Source organism: Symphalangus syndactylus, chromosome 9 (assembly GCF_028878055.3).
Source record: "Symphalangus syndactylus isolate Jambi chromosome 9, NHGRI_mSymSyn1-v2.1_pri, whole genome shotgun sequence".
Taxonomy (NCBI): domain Eukaryota; kingdom Metazoa; phylum Chordata; class Mammalia; order Primates; family Hylobatidae; genus Symphalangus; species Symphalangus syndactylus.
In genome coordinates this window covers 20,498,223-20,513,485 of record NC_072431.2, presented here as the reverse complement: position 1 = coordinate 20,513,485, position 15,263 = coordinate 20,498,223, and the positions used below count along the sequence as shown (strand labels likewise).

The following is a 15,263-nucleotide window of genomic DNA, read 5'->3' as shown; positions in this document are numbered from 1 at the left end:
ATTGATGTGTAGTTTCTTAGGCATTATAGTTGCAGTATAACATACCAAAAGGACTCTTGAGAAATTCTCCTGAATTGATAATTCTAATTTCTTATGTATAACTACTCTATATTCACTCAGAGGACAACTGCATTGTATGCTAAACCATGAATCATAAAAATTGGTCCCTTTGTATGTAGGTTTGTATTAAATTGAGATGCTGTCTTTTTTTTTCCCTGTTTGTTCCCACACTTGAGTTCCTGATGTCAGTTTGTTTTTGGCTTCTTGAGCATATTAAAGTTTTTCTAGTGCTTATGATGTTCTTGCCAAGAGCACACTTGCAGCAATCTGCACTAGAACAGTCTTTGTGCCAATTACTTCAAAAAGTATTCTTTAAAATAAAAAGCGGGGGGGAGGACTTTTATTTCAGGGAACTTTCAGGTTATAGTGTGGTGGTTTCAGTTTTAATTTTTAGAGTCAATCTTCCTGAAATGATGACTTACAGGCTCTGGAATGTGCATCTTTGTTTGGGGGCTCTTTTTTTAAGACTTTCTACAAAATGGAAATCCTGATAAAGACATACGAATAGCAGCGGGAATCAGTGGTATGGAGGAAACTGCTGTCGCTGCTGACACCACACCCTCATCTATTTAAACAGCTTTTGAAAGGAAACTGCTAGAAGCTTGTTAAGGAGTTTCCAAATGTGTGACTGTAAATGACTATCTCTAATCATGGCTGAATAAACCAAATGCAGCAAATGAGCTGGTGACACGCACAAAAGTCATATGAGTGCTTTGAATTGCATATGCTGAATAGATAATAACCTGTGTCAGTGCCATGGGGTCTTTTGAAGGTTAAAATCTTAAGTTTGATCGAATCATTTATATAGAGAGAAATAAGCACATTTGGGAAAACAAAAGAAGAAAATGGAAGGGGATATGTTCTCTGAAATGTACTACTGAATAGTAGCAAAATCGCTGGGCCAGAGATTAGGAGACTTCTTTTCTTCTTGTGTCTGCCACTGACTGGTCCTGTGTCCTCCGGCAGGACATTTCACCTGCCCAGACCTCAGTCTTTACTTCTTTAATGTGGAAGGGATGGCTGAGTGGTCTCCATGGCCCTTTCCAGCTCCAGCTTGCTTGTGGCCTTTCTGGGATGCTGAACACAAGAGGTACTTGGCACCGCTATGGATTCATTCGCTCCATAAAGCGAGACATTTCGAGAGGCATATTGTTACTAGAAATTACTCTCATTTAGGATGAAATATAGGGTTGAATTAAACAGCCTTTTAAAATATTATAGAGTTCTGAGGGTAGCTTAAGAAACATGGAAGAAAATGTCCTGTGCTAATTAATATTAAACACAGAACATCTGTGCCTAGCAAAGAGTGTAAACCAAGAAGAGAATGGAGATAGAAAGTTGCAGAGGCTTAGGGGTTTGGTGATGGGTCAAGGCTTTGTGCTTAAAGAGATTGGATTCAAATACACCCTGCTAAGGAAGGGGTGGCCTCAGATGCAGTGTAGTCAGGCTCACTCACTTTCCCAATGAAAAAATAGATGCTGAGAAAGGAGGTCTTTGCCATCAAACAGGAAATACATGTTGCCCAAGTATGCCAGGGAAACAGGAATATTGGCTTCCAGTCTGCATTCTTTCTTTCTTACACATCTTTGTGTCTAAAATGCCTTAAGAGAAGTCTCTTTGTTCTTTTTTTAAGAGTTCCAGATACCTACTGCAGCCTCTTGGCAACTGATCATTTTTAGGTTTGATCACTAAGGAATTTTTTATCTAAATTTGGGGAGTATTGGAGGTTTTTTTTTCCGAAATATATATGACCCACATGTTTGCTTTAAACAATTTTAACTATAAGAAATAGAATCACTATTATTTGTGGTTTCCCCTTTAAGGGGATGGCTTCTTTAAAAAATTTTCAGCTCAAGAGACAGCAGAGTTGCACTTCCCTAGGGCCGGTCTACCCATCTACATGGACAATTGTCTTTACTTCTACATCCTCTAAAGCTGAGGAAGACAGGAGTGGCTGGCTTCACATTTTCCTTTATTCTCAAAATATAATCATTTATTCTCCTAGAGCCCTTGAAGTTAAATGGGGACACTGGGGAGGCTATCCTTCCATGAGGCTGCCTTAACATTTTCTCACAGCAGCCCAATGCTCTCTAGGACTACCATCTTCAGCAGAGGGGTACATGGCTGTCTTTGAATATCTGTTGCATTTATTGCAGTTTAGTGTCTGTGTCCAAGTTCTGCTAGCAAACTCGAGAGAAACAAAGTTTAAATACTAACTTAGAACAAGACTAGTTGGGAAACTCAGGACATTTAAGTAAAACACACATTCAACAAAGGTGTTAAGCAAGAATAGGAAATAGAAAATATTTATGTTGTTTCTTTTCTAATAAGAGCTCAGAGGTTCTAAAGGAAGTGCATCCATATAGTATAGTACTTCTTCCTGGGGTGGTGCTGAGTAGGGTAGGAGTTTTTCTTCCTTGCGTGACATGGGACTAGTTTTGAGTCTTTTTTTTATATAATGTTGTTGGAAAATACAATTGCCGTCTGTAATATTGAGAAGAACTGCCTCTCTACCCTCAAGGTCAGTGACACTAAGCCATGAGGGGCCTCAAGGGGCCATGAAGGGCGACACCCCCCTCCTTTACATCAAGTGATAGAGGAATAAAAAAGTTCCCCTCCACAGTAGTACAGTGGGCCTCTGTCCTTCTCTAGGAGACTTTAATAAAGTAACTGAATCAAATGAAATTTGATCAGATGTGTATAGTTCAGCCTTCTTGCTTTGCCCCTTAACAATTTGTCGAAGTGTTTCTACCTATGGTCCTGTTTTATTAAATGATATTTGAAGTGTTCCACTCTCTGAGAAAATGTGGTTTATATCCTTGGCATACATTTACATAATCTCATTAAGGAGATCTCTCCAGCTTAGTTAAACTATCCCAATAAAAAAATCTTATCTTTGATAGAAGAAAGACTGTTTTCTCCAAAGGGAACAGGAAGTAAATGGGAGGGCCAGGCACATTCTGAGAAGCTAAAGCTGTAATTATAGCTGTATTTTTTATGTTATGTATGTGAAGTTTGTTAAGAGAGATGGATGGGAAATAATTGTTTGGAGGATACAGTTATGTAAGAAGAGAATGCTGTGGCTAATGTATTTTAAACGTGGGTTTTAAAAATAATTTTTTGTTTGTTCCCTTAGAAAATATTTCTGCATTAAAAAAAAAAAAAACCAAGGGTGAAAAATTACCAGCAACTCTCAGCTCCCCACTGGAGCCATCAAATGAAGGGTTAACCTCTCAGAATCCCCGGAATTAATCAGGAGCTCAGCCAGGGGCCGGCTGAGCTAGGGGGAGGGGATTGGCAGAGCTCAGCCTCCCCCAGAGGCTTACAGCACTACAGTGCAGCCCACTGTGGTGCGGCCACTGAGAGAACGCAGACCTTTTCAAAGATAAAGGAGCGTGCACAGGAAATATGCCCTGATCCCACATCAGCCAAGGCTTCCTGCTTCTCATGCACTGATCCTCCATTTTCAAAGAGCCAAAAGGCAACAAGTTATGTTCTACAGAGTAGGGTTTTTTAAGCACAGCTTTAATCATAAATATATGTTCATCTTTCTTTGCTCATTTAGAAGGCAGTCTGTGATGTGCACCTGGGTCATCTTTATTAAGATCTCTCAATTCATTCGGCTCTCCTGATGGAGAGGAAGCTGCAGCTGGGTGGATGGTATGTCCTGCCAGCCACTGTCATCCAGGGCACTTGGAGTTCTTGCTGTGATGCGGATTCCCAGGCCTGTCTCTCGATTTAGAAAATCTGAACTTTTGGGTCAGGAACCTGGGAACCAACGTTATTAATAAGCTCTCCATGTGATTCTTGTGCACATTCAAATGTAAGAATCACTAACCCCAGAGGTTTTTTGTTTAAAAGAAATCCCTCACATCAGCATTAGGTGTTGTAGGCTTTCCAATTAAAGCAAAGAACAAAACAGGTTTTCCCTCATGTGCCAGGCCCATTTAGTCATTTTAATAATTTGGGTGTTGAACAAAGTGAGTTGACTTCATGTGTAAGAGTAAGAATACCCATGTTCACATGCATACGTGTACCTGAGGCCTGTTTTCCTTTGGGACTTTAGTATGTTAGGGAGAGCTGAGAAGTTAGCCCTTGACTTCTTTCGTTTTCCTGTGCCTTCCATAGTCTGGAATGTCCTTATGTATAACTTCAGATCTGTCCATTTCCCGAACCAGCCTTCACTTAGTCTCTTCAGGATTCAGACCAAGCATCAAACTGTATGCTCCAATTACATCACTCTTCCTGCTCACCTCATTTCCATTTAAAACAAGTGAAAGATCATGAAGTCCCTGATAATTAACACTTTTTATATAATTGTAGAGTTTTTATGCCATAGGACTGGTTTCTGCCAGCCTTCTTTCCTAACTTTGGCTAGGATTCTCTCCCTGGATCCCAGTTTCACCTGCTCTCTTATCCATCACCAGAGCTGCCCTTAAGTTGAGCCCACCTGAAACCCTGACAACCTAATTCCTGCTGGTCTTCTATCCTTAAGTGCTGAATCTTACTCCCTTACTTCTCATATTGAATATCCCTGATCTTACAAGAATTTGGATGGACAAACTCCCAAAAAGACCCCTACCATCCACTTGCTTCCTGAGTTGATAGCCATCTCCATACATAGCTGATGACAGCGTTCCAGGACCACCTCTCCCGTTGCATCCTCCTTGGCCCTGGAGGAGGTCTGCATTGTAACTCCCTCCCTGGATCTCACTTCCACCTTGTGAAGTCAGCTTTTCCCTGTTCTGCCTTTTCTCATCCCCAGTTGCTAAACTCCCACTGTGACTTATGACAAAGCCTATAGTTTTAGTTGTAGTCAGTTTTTAGAACTAAAATCTGAGATCCTGTAAGGGAAAGGAAATGCCATTCTACTGTGCTTCTGCCTCCCAGAAGGTCTAAGGGCTCCTCCTTCAGTTATGAACCTTCTTCTCCATGGTGCTTGCATCTGTGGAAAAGTCCCTGGTTTCAGCTAAGGCTTGTTTTTATTGTTATTTGTTTTTTCAGGCCTTGTGCAAGGAAAGACCTAGGTGGCAAGAGTGAGACAGAAGCAGATCTGCTAGGGCAGATTCTCCAGCCTATGAATATGGTCTAAGTCCTGGAAGCCCCACTCCCTATAAATTTGCATGAAGTAATTTACACAAGGTTGATATTCTCATGCTGGTTCAGATTAAGTTGTTATGCTGTAGGCTGATGTTTAGGTTCAGAAGACCCGCCTAAGCCCTTATCTTTCGGCAGGTTTCAGGCCACCTCAGAGCCCCCGTCACTTAAAAATAATTAGCTGACTCTCCCACCTGAGCTAGTGATTTGACGATCTGTATGCTAAACCAGACTTCTACAGAGGAAAAAAAAGAAAAGGGACCAGAGTGCCAGAAGGAAGCTTAATTTTTAAGGTAAATTTGGATTCCCTTAAAGGACAAGGGAAAAATCTCTGAAGATGCTCTAAACCCAGGGACTCTTGTCGTTTTTTTTTTTTCGTGCCTGCAGCCTTTTTTGTTCCCCTAGTTGCCTAGCCCTATTCTATACTTTACATTATATGTGGAAAATAATGCACAGAGTACTTGGCCCTTCCTTTTGTGAAAGAGAACATTTTATATTACTAGAACTGAGATTTATTCCTAAAAGAAAGGAGAATAGCTTCCAGATGTATTTTTCCGTCATGCACTTTCTTTCCTCAAGTATTGACAGAGGGGAGGTTTTATCAAGGTCTTTGTGATGGGCCTGTTTATAATGAGAGGATATTAGTGGAGCACGTCTAAGTGTGTATCACCAACAGAAAACTGAAAGGAGCATATGGCAGGAACAGAAATATACATTTGCCCAAATAATGTGGCTTGTTAACACTCCCACATTCATCCTAAACTCTGCGGACATGCATCTAACAGCATCACACACAGTCACTCCTTGTAGCAGAGAAGAAAAATAAAAGTCAAACAATGATTTCCTCACTATGGGATGATCAAATAATGCTAATGTGGACATTTTTATCAAAGATGATGGGATTTCAACTCAGAAATCTTGTGCATTCTGCTTCACTGTTGCTGGCATCCGGGCAGTGCCATGTAAGGAGTTTAGAAAAATATGAGCTTTAGCATTTTTGTACAGCTTTTTGTGATAAAACAGGAACAATGAAAGGAAACATGAGGATCGAGCTCTTATGTAAGACTGAGCTCGGGGGCAAAGAATCTTTTAGTTCAGAAAGCTCTTCTGAAGAATGTCTGTAGATGAGATTTAAGACCAGATTAAGATGAACTTTTTGAACACTGAGGCAGCTTTTACCCAGCATTGGCCAGAACCAAAGCTTATTTCAATTCAAATATGATCCATAAGATCCCTACTAATGAATTATTAAACTAAATTTATCAATTTGCAGCTGTATGCTGAAACTCCTGCCCCCACCATGGGGCTGTGAAGGAGGAGGTGGGGTAATGCCATAGCACAGGAAATGCCACTCCATTAGACATTTGGTTATAGAACTCCCTAGACATGAGTGAGAATCGTAGGCATAATCGCCTGATTCTTTGACACCATTTTATATCCGAGGAAATCCTACCCTCACCAAGCTAGGAGACTTGCCAAAGTTACCAGAACCAGGACTGAAAACAGATGTTCTCTTTCCCAATACAATGTTATTTTTAGCCTCCCCCACCAATATTCCTTTCATTTTAAAGTAGATTATTTTTATAGTTTCATGGCTCTTGACATATTAGAATCTAGGCTTATATATTTGTATTCACCATCATTTTACATTCACCTACTTAACTTTACAAGGAAACCATACCCATTCTTTGATATGTTAGCACTGGGATTGGTGGTGGTATGGCAAGCCTGGCATTTATGTTAGAATGGAATTGTGGATGGAGAAAAATGGTGCTTAAGAGCATTCAGAGAAGTTCTATTTTTAAAATAAAATTATTATAGAGCAAGAGGACCTCAATTTAGAGAATAACAAAAAACAAAAACATAAGTGGCCTGAGGCTTCAGCTACTCAAAGTGGGTAAAAATGCCTTTGGCACTCTTATGTATGTTTTCTCCGTTGGCAATTCTACTGAATTTCTTGGTTTTAATTATCACCTGCAGGAAGAAAAAAAAATAACCTTCCAGAACTATACCTTCAACTATCATCACTTAAGTGCCTAACTCTTATTTTCAACTATCCCCTGAACACTTTGTCCAGGATCTTCCCAGGCTGCTCAAGTACAAACTGTTCACAGGGACTCATCTTTGTCTCCACTGGTTACCATTTGGTTACCACTTACCATTTAGTCTATTGTCATCATCCTGTGGGATAGGCACAAAAATTATGATACTAGCTCTTCTCCTCAGGTCCCATTGCCAATTTCCATTGATTGTACTGCCATCTTGGCCCCATCTCTATCTCTTCTCCTGCTGACACCAATTGAAATGCTCCTGGATCCATTCAGCTGAAAGTATTTTCTTCCTACCCTGAACTCCTGAAGATCTTATTCCAAACCTTTCTTATGGAACCTGCTTGTTAATTAATCAAACAGTATTTGTTGAACATATAATACACATCAGGCATTATACCTAGGCACTTTGCACACATTTTCATTCCCTCCAATCAGCCCTGAAAGACTTGGATTTTTTTTTTTTTTTTTTTTGACAAGATCTTACTCTGTCATCCAGGCTGGCGTGCAGTAGCGGAATCACAGCTCACTGCAGCATCAATCTCCTAGGTTCAAGCAATCCTCGCACCTCAGCCTCCAAGTAGCTGGGGCCAAAGACATGAACCAATATGCCCAGCTAATTTTTTCATTTTTTGTAGAGATGGGAATTTTTCCTATGTTGCCCAAGCTGGTCTTGAACTCCTGGGCTCAAGCAATCCTCCTCCCTGAGGCTCCCAAAGCACTGGGGTTACAGATGTGAGCCACAGTGCCCAGCCTGGGAAACTTTAAAAATGTCTATGAATCTTGATACCAGTGCCCCACCACCTGAGATCCAGATTTAACAGCTCTCAGGTACAGCCTGGACAGGGGGACTTTTCAAGACTCCCTGGTTGATTCCAATGTGTAGCCATGGTTGAGAACCACTGGTGTAACTCCAAATCCATTTGCCAGACATTCTCAGGTAGTTAGTATCACCTCTGAAGCTTTAAAACACAAACAAATGCTGGACTCTAACCCAATCCTGTCAAATTAGAACACTGGGGGATAGAGTCTGGGAATTCACATGTTAACAAAGCTTCACAAGTGACTCTGTCACATAACCAGGATCAAAACCCACTTTCTTGATCAGATACTGAATCATCTCCCTCTTATGGCCATATTAGAAGTAATTACAGATGTCTTCCCCCACCTTAGAGTCTGTAAACTCTTTGAGGACAGATTTACATTTGATTTACCTTGGTCAGCTTCCTGGCACCTAGCAAGGTCCCTCATAGATTATGTGTTTTAGAAACTAAAGAACCAGGAAAATACCTTTTGTTAACTTCATTCAGAAAAAAAGAACTACCAGGCACAGTAATCCCAGCACTTTGGGAGGCCGAGGTGGGCGTATCAATTGAGGTCAGGAGTTCAGGACCAGCCTGGCCAACGTGGTAAAACCCAGTCTCTACTAAAAATACAAAAATTAGCTGTGCATGGTGGCGCATGCCTGTAATCCCAGCAACTCGGGAGGCTGAGGCAGGAGAACTGCTTGAACCTGGAAGACGGTGGTTACAGTGAGCCGAGATCACACCACTGCACTCCAGCCTGGACTACAGAGTAAGACTCCATCTCAAAAAACAAAACAAAACAAAAAATCTTTGCAGCGTACTTATTTTTTTGTAGTAGGTTTTAAATCTTTGATATACTAACCTGGAAAGAAAGCAAGTCATTTCAATTGTCTTAGTATCATAGTTGCGCAGCTATTAAGTGCCAGAGCTAGGATTTGAACCCAGGCCATCTTGACAATATTCTTTTCTGTACATCTCAGGCCTTAAAGGCAACTATAAAATGAAAAATTCAGCTATCTACGTGTTTGGATACATGCTGTCGACATGTTTCTGAAATTTGAACATAACCTGTCACCTGGGGAAAAAAAGCTCTGTTGGCATTATGAAATGAATTTGGAAAAAAATGTTAATTTAAACCTAAAAATTGTGGGATCTAACAGATATCCCTTTCTTCTCTTCAATTCCACCCTCCCTCAAACCCACACATACACACAGACAGACAAACACACCCTCTGATTGTTCTTTGACATTTCTTGACAACTACTTAGTTACTGCTTTGGTAATTTTCTTAGTTTTCTTTTTAGTTTATACTACTTCTCAAAGATTTTTCGAATAACTTGAGCTTCTAGTTATAAATGAAATCTTTTCAAAAGTTCATATACAGTTTACTTAATAAATTGGCATCTGGTGGCTGGGCACGGTGGCTCACGCTTGTAATCCAAGCACTTTGGGAGGCCGAGGCCGGTGGATCACGAGGTCAGGGAATCGAGACCATACTGGCTAACACGGTGAAACCCCGTCTCTACTAAAAATACAAAAAAATTAGCCGGGCGTGGTGGTGGGTGCCTGTAGTCCCAGCTACTCGGGAGGCTGAGTCAGGAGAATGGCGTGAATCTGGGAGGCGGAGCTTGCAGTGAGCCGAGATCACGCCACTGCACTCCAGCCTGGGTGACAGAACAAGACTCCATCTCAAAAAAAAAAAAACAAAAAAAATTGGCATCTGGTATATATTTCTAATGTTTCATTCAATGTGAATATGCACACAGGTATAACTAAGTTGAAGTGACTCTTAAACAAGACATGGAAACATAGTTCCAGGCACTATTTGCCATTTACAAGCTAGGTGACTTTGGACAGGGATGAGCCTTCTAGAGCCTCCTTCTTCACCTAAAAATAAAAAGGGAAAGGAGCGAAGATAAGACCCTCCCAAATTTTCTTCCAAATGTGAAATTTTATGATCCTTTAAAATAATCAGTCACTAATTCGGCTTTTGAACAACACCAAATTAATACTTGGTCCTTGTCCTTACTGGTCGATATTTTTAAAGGCAAACAGAGATGTAATAATAAAATGTGTAGAATTCTTTACAGTTTATAGTCACCGTTATCTCCGTTTCACAGAAAAGGAAATTGAGACACAGAGAGGCTGCGTGACTTGCCCGTGGTAACAGAATCAGAAAATTGCGAGTCCAGACTCCTACTGGACCGCACTTTGACCCCCTTCAATACCATGATGGCCACAGGCAAAGCTGGAGATCAGAGGCCAGGTCAATCTGACATGCCGACAGCTCCCTTCCAGTAGCCTGTCTGCCTTCCCCAAACGTTTTCCAACCCAGACGCCTTTAAATTGCTTTGGAATAGAATACCGAGTGGGGATTTATTTAGCATATCATTTCTGGATGTGTGTTTTCTTGAGCATTTATAGATCTGTGTTTTTCCAAGAAGCTAAGTGTTCCTGATAAAACAAGACAGATAATGATAAATGAGCATCTATGTAAGCCTAGCTGGGAGGAGGACCAGGGACTGTCAACACCCCTCCTGTGAAGTTAATCCCATTTCTTTTAGCTATTTCTTTATTAGTTAATGAGGTCTTGCAAAAATGTGTGTCTGTGATGGTGTTTTAGCATCCTTGCCTCTAGGAACATTTTCAAATATTCATAAAGTAGCTCATCTGACCAAAGCTTAAAGCAAAGGTGCATTAAGTATGAATTTAGTCAACTTACACATGTGGGTGGTCGAAAAGCTGCTGCTGAAATAACCTAAATAATCCTCCTTATTGGTGCTCCCAGATCCACAGCTGTGGGCGCCAATGTGAAGGATGACAGGGAAGAGGTATTAGTTAAAACAGCTAGGACTCCGAAGGGCAGCCCTGTAAGCTTTGATCCTGCTTCCTGACTGACAGTAGTGTGGGCCACTATTGGAAAACCGAGTAACTTGAAAGAAACAAAAATAAAATGGAAAAGGAATTGCCAGTGGAGCCCCTGGGAAGGAGAGCAGACGCAAGATCATATTGTTCCTGGGAGGCACGAGACCTGCTTCTCACTCCAGTTCCTTATAGCAAAGGAGGAAAAGTAGAATCTCAAAAGATAGTTTGGCACTCCATGATGCATTTGGAGCGGCAAAGCACATACGGACACTCAGCTACTAAACTGAGCTCCATGGTACTGTGAATCATGGCAGTTACCTCTATGACTTGGCTTTGGAGGATTCCCCACACTGTAGCAGGGTCCTGGGAACACAGCTAGAGTTGACATGCACATGTGTGCACACATACCCCCACCCAGCCCTTCTTTCTGCAACCTAAGGCATAGTGGCACAAATCCTTCCTATTTTTTACCCTTTTATGATTTTGTTTCCCCCAGAGCATCATTTGAGGAAGTTGTCACTATGGCTCTTCTATGTGCAGTTTATATGCAAAGGTTTGCTTGGTTCCGGGTGGCCTGGACTATTTTGGCCAAGAAACTGAAAATTACAGCCCAATATTTTCCTTCCTATTTCCAGGCAAATACCTCTGAGCTGCCACTAAGATGGTTCAAGTCTTCCTGACCCTACTTTAGTATAAGCTCCAGGGACAAATCATGGGCCAAAGTCCTCTGACCATCAACCCCATAGGGCACTGCAATAAATCACTGTACCACTAGGAACTCAGTGCTGCCTAACAGGAAACATCTATCCTTGAAAGAACCCATTCATGTCATTGCCACTGAGTGTTTTATTCATTGGAGCCTTTGGCCTTTTGCGATATCAACCCCTGAATGAAGGAAGGCTCAGAGCCACACATCTGAAAGGAGACGGCCATGTAATCCCACTCAAGTACAGACCTGGAGAGAGACAGATGTCGTCCATTAATAAGGGCTAATAATGCACATGTTTCCTTTTGCAGCTCAGTGCTCAACTTTTTGGTCATTTTATTTGGTTATGAGCTTTCCCTTAATGTGAAAAAAAAGTCCTTAAAAAAATAGCAACAGCACCATAAGAATGCTGCCTCGAGGAACGCTTGGAGCGTAATAATACTATTTCTTTTTTGTCTCTTGCCACAAGGACACGGAGGGCATGCCAACAGCCATTATGATTACAGAAGATACAAGCTAATGTTGGTTGTTCCGGATGTAATTTTGCATTTCTCAAAAGAAATGCTGTTATATCTGGGATGTAAATTTGACTGGTGTCCTGTACTTAATGTTCTTTTACAGGTGATTCACATAACTGGCCGGCTACGCCTGAGAGTGTCGCTGTCCCACGGGAGGACCGTCCCCAGCCAAATCATGGGTCTCGTGGTTGTTGCGCATGCCTTGCCTCCCCCTACGATCAATGAAGTCAGAATTGACTGCCATATGTTCGTCACTCGAGTAAATATGGACCTCAATATCATTTACTGTGAAAATAGGTACTTTGTTTTTGTTTTCATTTGCCCTGTTGCACATTGGTGAGGGTTGTGTTTCAGCCATCTGAAGGATGGTACTCTCCCAGTGAGACTCATTCTAAATCCTGATCTTGTTTTTAATGGCCACTTGGACTGACACCAAACACGCTTTTTATTTAAAATTTACATTGCTGCCCTGATTTACGTTAGGGACAACAATTAAATGAATCGGGATACCCAGACATCCATATGCTATAAAGAAGTCCCATTTTGGCTGAGAACCCAAGGAGAGAGCAGGGCTTAGATGCCATTGGCAAAATGATGCAGTAAAATGTATTGCCTGATGCCTCAGCGGGACCCACTTCTGCCTAATTCGAGGGCCCAGCCTCATGGTGGTCAGTGTTCACACAGACGCTAAGTACGGAAAGAACAAATGAGAATCTGAGGTCCACAGAGGAAAAAGGATGAAAAAGAAATTTGCAAAGCTATTAAATAAAACTTTGTCATCCTGAGGATTTCACTTTTATAAATTAAGAAAAAGATGACTCATCATATAAATGAGTTGGCAGTTCTTCCTCAAGACTAAGCTTGTATAAAAGGACTTTTTAGCCTCTGGTTAAAAAGTTCACTTTTTCCATTAAGCGCAAAGCAAGGGACAAGGAAATGGGACATTGCCCCTTCAGCCCTTTCGCCTAGAAGTCAGCAGCCCATCATCAGACTGATTGGAAGAGGAAACCATGGGGTGCAGGGAGGGCGGTGGAGAGGAGCCGCCCACGTGCCAGGTGTGGGAAGGAAGCTCTGGCGATACTATCCTTCCCCGGGTGCCACAGGGAGAATTACTGCGTCAATTTGGGGAGGATGCTTTTGCAGCGCTGTTGTCAGGCTTGTTCACTGAGCCCTGTAAGTGCCTTCAGAGGAGAAACTTAAGATCAGAATGGTCAAGTGACTCGGAGAACTGACCTCTCCAGAGACTAACCAAGAAGATAGCCCCTGCATTCAGTCCACTGGGAAGCGCTGAAGATGTTGAGATCAAGTTGGAAACTGCCTATCATTTCTGACCAGGACCTGATTCAAAGGAAATAATTCACCTTGAGAAAAGATACCCACCCGAGCTATGAGTGTTCAATGGGGTAGAAGATCTCATGAACCTGTTGCTGTTATTTGATAAGAAACTCTGAATCTGCATTTCAAATTTTGTTGGCATTTATTAAAATGTTTATGGTCGTGACATCGTGGGTATGTCTAAGGTATTCTGGAAGGGCCACAGAACATCAGGAAACATGCGTTAGCCAGAATGATTCGCTGGAGTTGGCAGGTCCTAATAAAGATGGCTGGCGTTTACTGACCACTTAACTATACACGGGACGTGTGCAAAGCTCATCACCTGCACAATTTCACTTAAGCTTTAGGACAGTCCTGTGAGGCAGGTGCTGCTGCTGTCTCCATTGCCTTTGGGCAATTTCGGCTAAGAGAGAAACGCTGACCGACTTGTCCTCAGCCAAGAGATTCAAAAGCCCATGTACTTAGCTACATCCTGTGGAGTCTCCTGGAGTCTCTTCTTTTTCTTCAGAAGTCAGGCTGAATGGCAAATGACCGGAAAGAATAACCTCTGAGGGGGACTTTTCATGCATATGTACCCATGAAAGAACCCAGTTACAGCCCACGAAGCTATTTCTTCTCCAGTTAAAAATGTAGAATGCTGGAGAAGGAGATCCAACCAGGGAAGACAGACACCAAATCAGAGGATGGACTATGGCTTTGCTTTTTTGAAAACACGCGTCAGCTCCCTTGATCGAGCTACCAGCCACCTCTCCCTCCAAAGAACAGGGCCTCATCTTATTTACCAAACTTCCAATGATTGTCCTATCCCAAAACATCACTTAATTTTCATTCCTGTGATCAACTCATCAATTCTTTTGACAAGCTCCATGGACCCGAGTGCCTCATGGTGCCACTCTAGTAATTGAGATCATTTTCTGTGACCTGCTTTTGGCGTTTTTCTTCCTCTTTAAAAAAAAAAAAGCTCTTCACAGTCCCCTTTATTAGCCAATACAATACAGCATTATTTCCCATCTGCAGATGATAGTAACTATGAAAAATACCTGTATGAAAGGTAATTACATATTTGATCTGAGGAAAAGCATATTGTGTGCCAGGCACTATGCTATGTTAATTTCATTCCATTCATTCATCCCCTCACCAACCTTTTGGATTGTTTTACAGAAGAAGATACTGAGGCTCAGAGTAAAAGATGCCATCAGGATTCTGATCCTGATATAGGTCATCCAACTGGTCCGGTGCTTTGGAGATATATGTTAAGAGACCCTCAAATGCCTGCTGGGCTAGTCACATTCACCACAGTAACAGGCTGTGGTATAGAGAAGGGCTTGGATTGTTTTTGAAGGATTTAATTCAAGAAAAGAATAAACTAAAGAAATGCTTTCCCTAAAGAATGGAGTGGCTTTTTCCTGGGGTTTATTATTTAATTAGGGAATTGTTAACTAGAAACTAAGGCTTGCTCCCTGACTCTGCAGACCATTCTTCTCTGCATTCCCAAGGACAGCCTCAGGCAAAGCCGACATCTAATGCTTTCAGAGGAGCTGGCAAATTTCAGAAACACCAGTGAGGGAGGGTCTTTTAATGACATCCTTGTTCCCTCATTTGCAGAAAGGGGGTGTAACTGTGCTTGGAAGATAGCTAATGGTTTTAGGAAAACACCAACTAATCTGTGTCATACCTAAAACCCATGAAATCCTTAGAAAACCCTCCTTTTTATTTCCCCAGTTAATCTTATCTTACCAAAAATCCTAGTTTGGCCAAAAATATTATTTGAGTTGCTAGACACTGAGAAATTCACTCGATGGGTAATATATTTTAATTATGTTTCTTT

The 15,263-nt window shown here is 41.6% G+C and overlaps 1 protein-coding gene across 15 annotated transcripts in view; it reads left to right on the top strand.

The window, feature by feature from the left end:
• Positions 1-15,263, top strand: part of NPAS3 (neuronal PAS domain protein 3) — an 879,538-nt gene that overhangs the window by 837,522 nt on the left and 26,753 nt on the right. For all 15 annotated transcript variants that reach the window (XM_055291566.2, XM_055291567.2, XM_055291565.2 and 12 more), the window contains one exon: positions 12,204-12,397. In XM_055291566.2, coding sequence (XP_055147541.1) covers positions 12,204-12,397 — 194 coding nt within the window. The remainder of the gene's footprint in view (positions 1-12,203; positions 12,398-15,263) is intronic.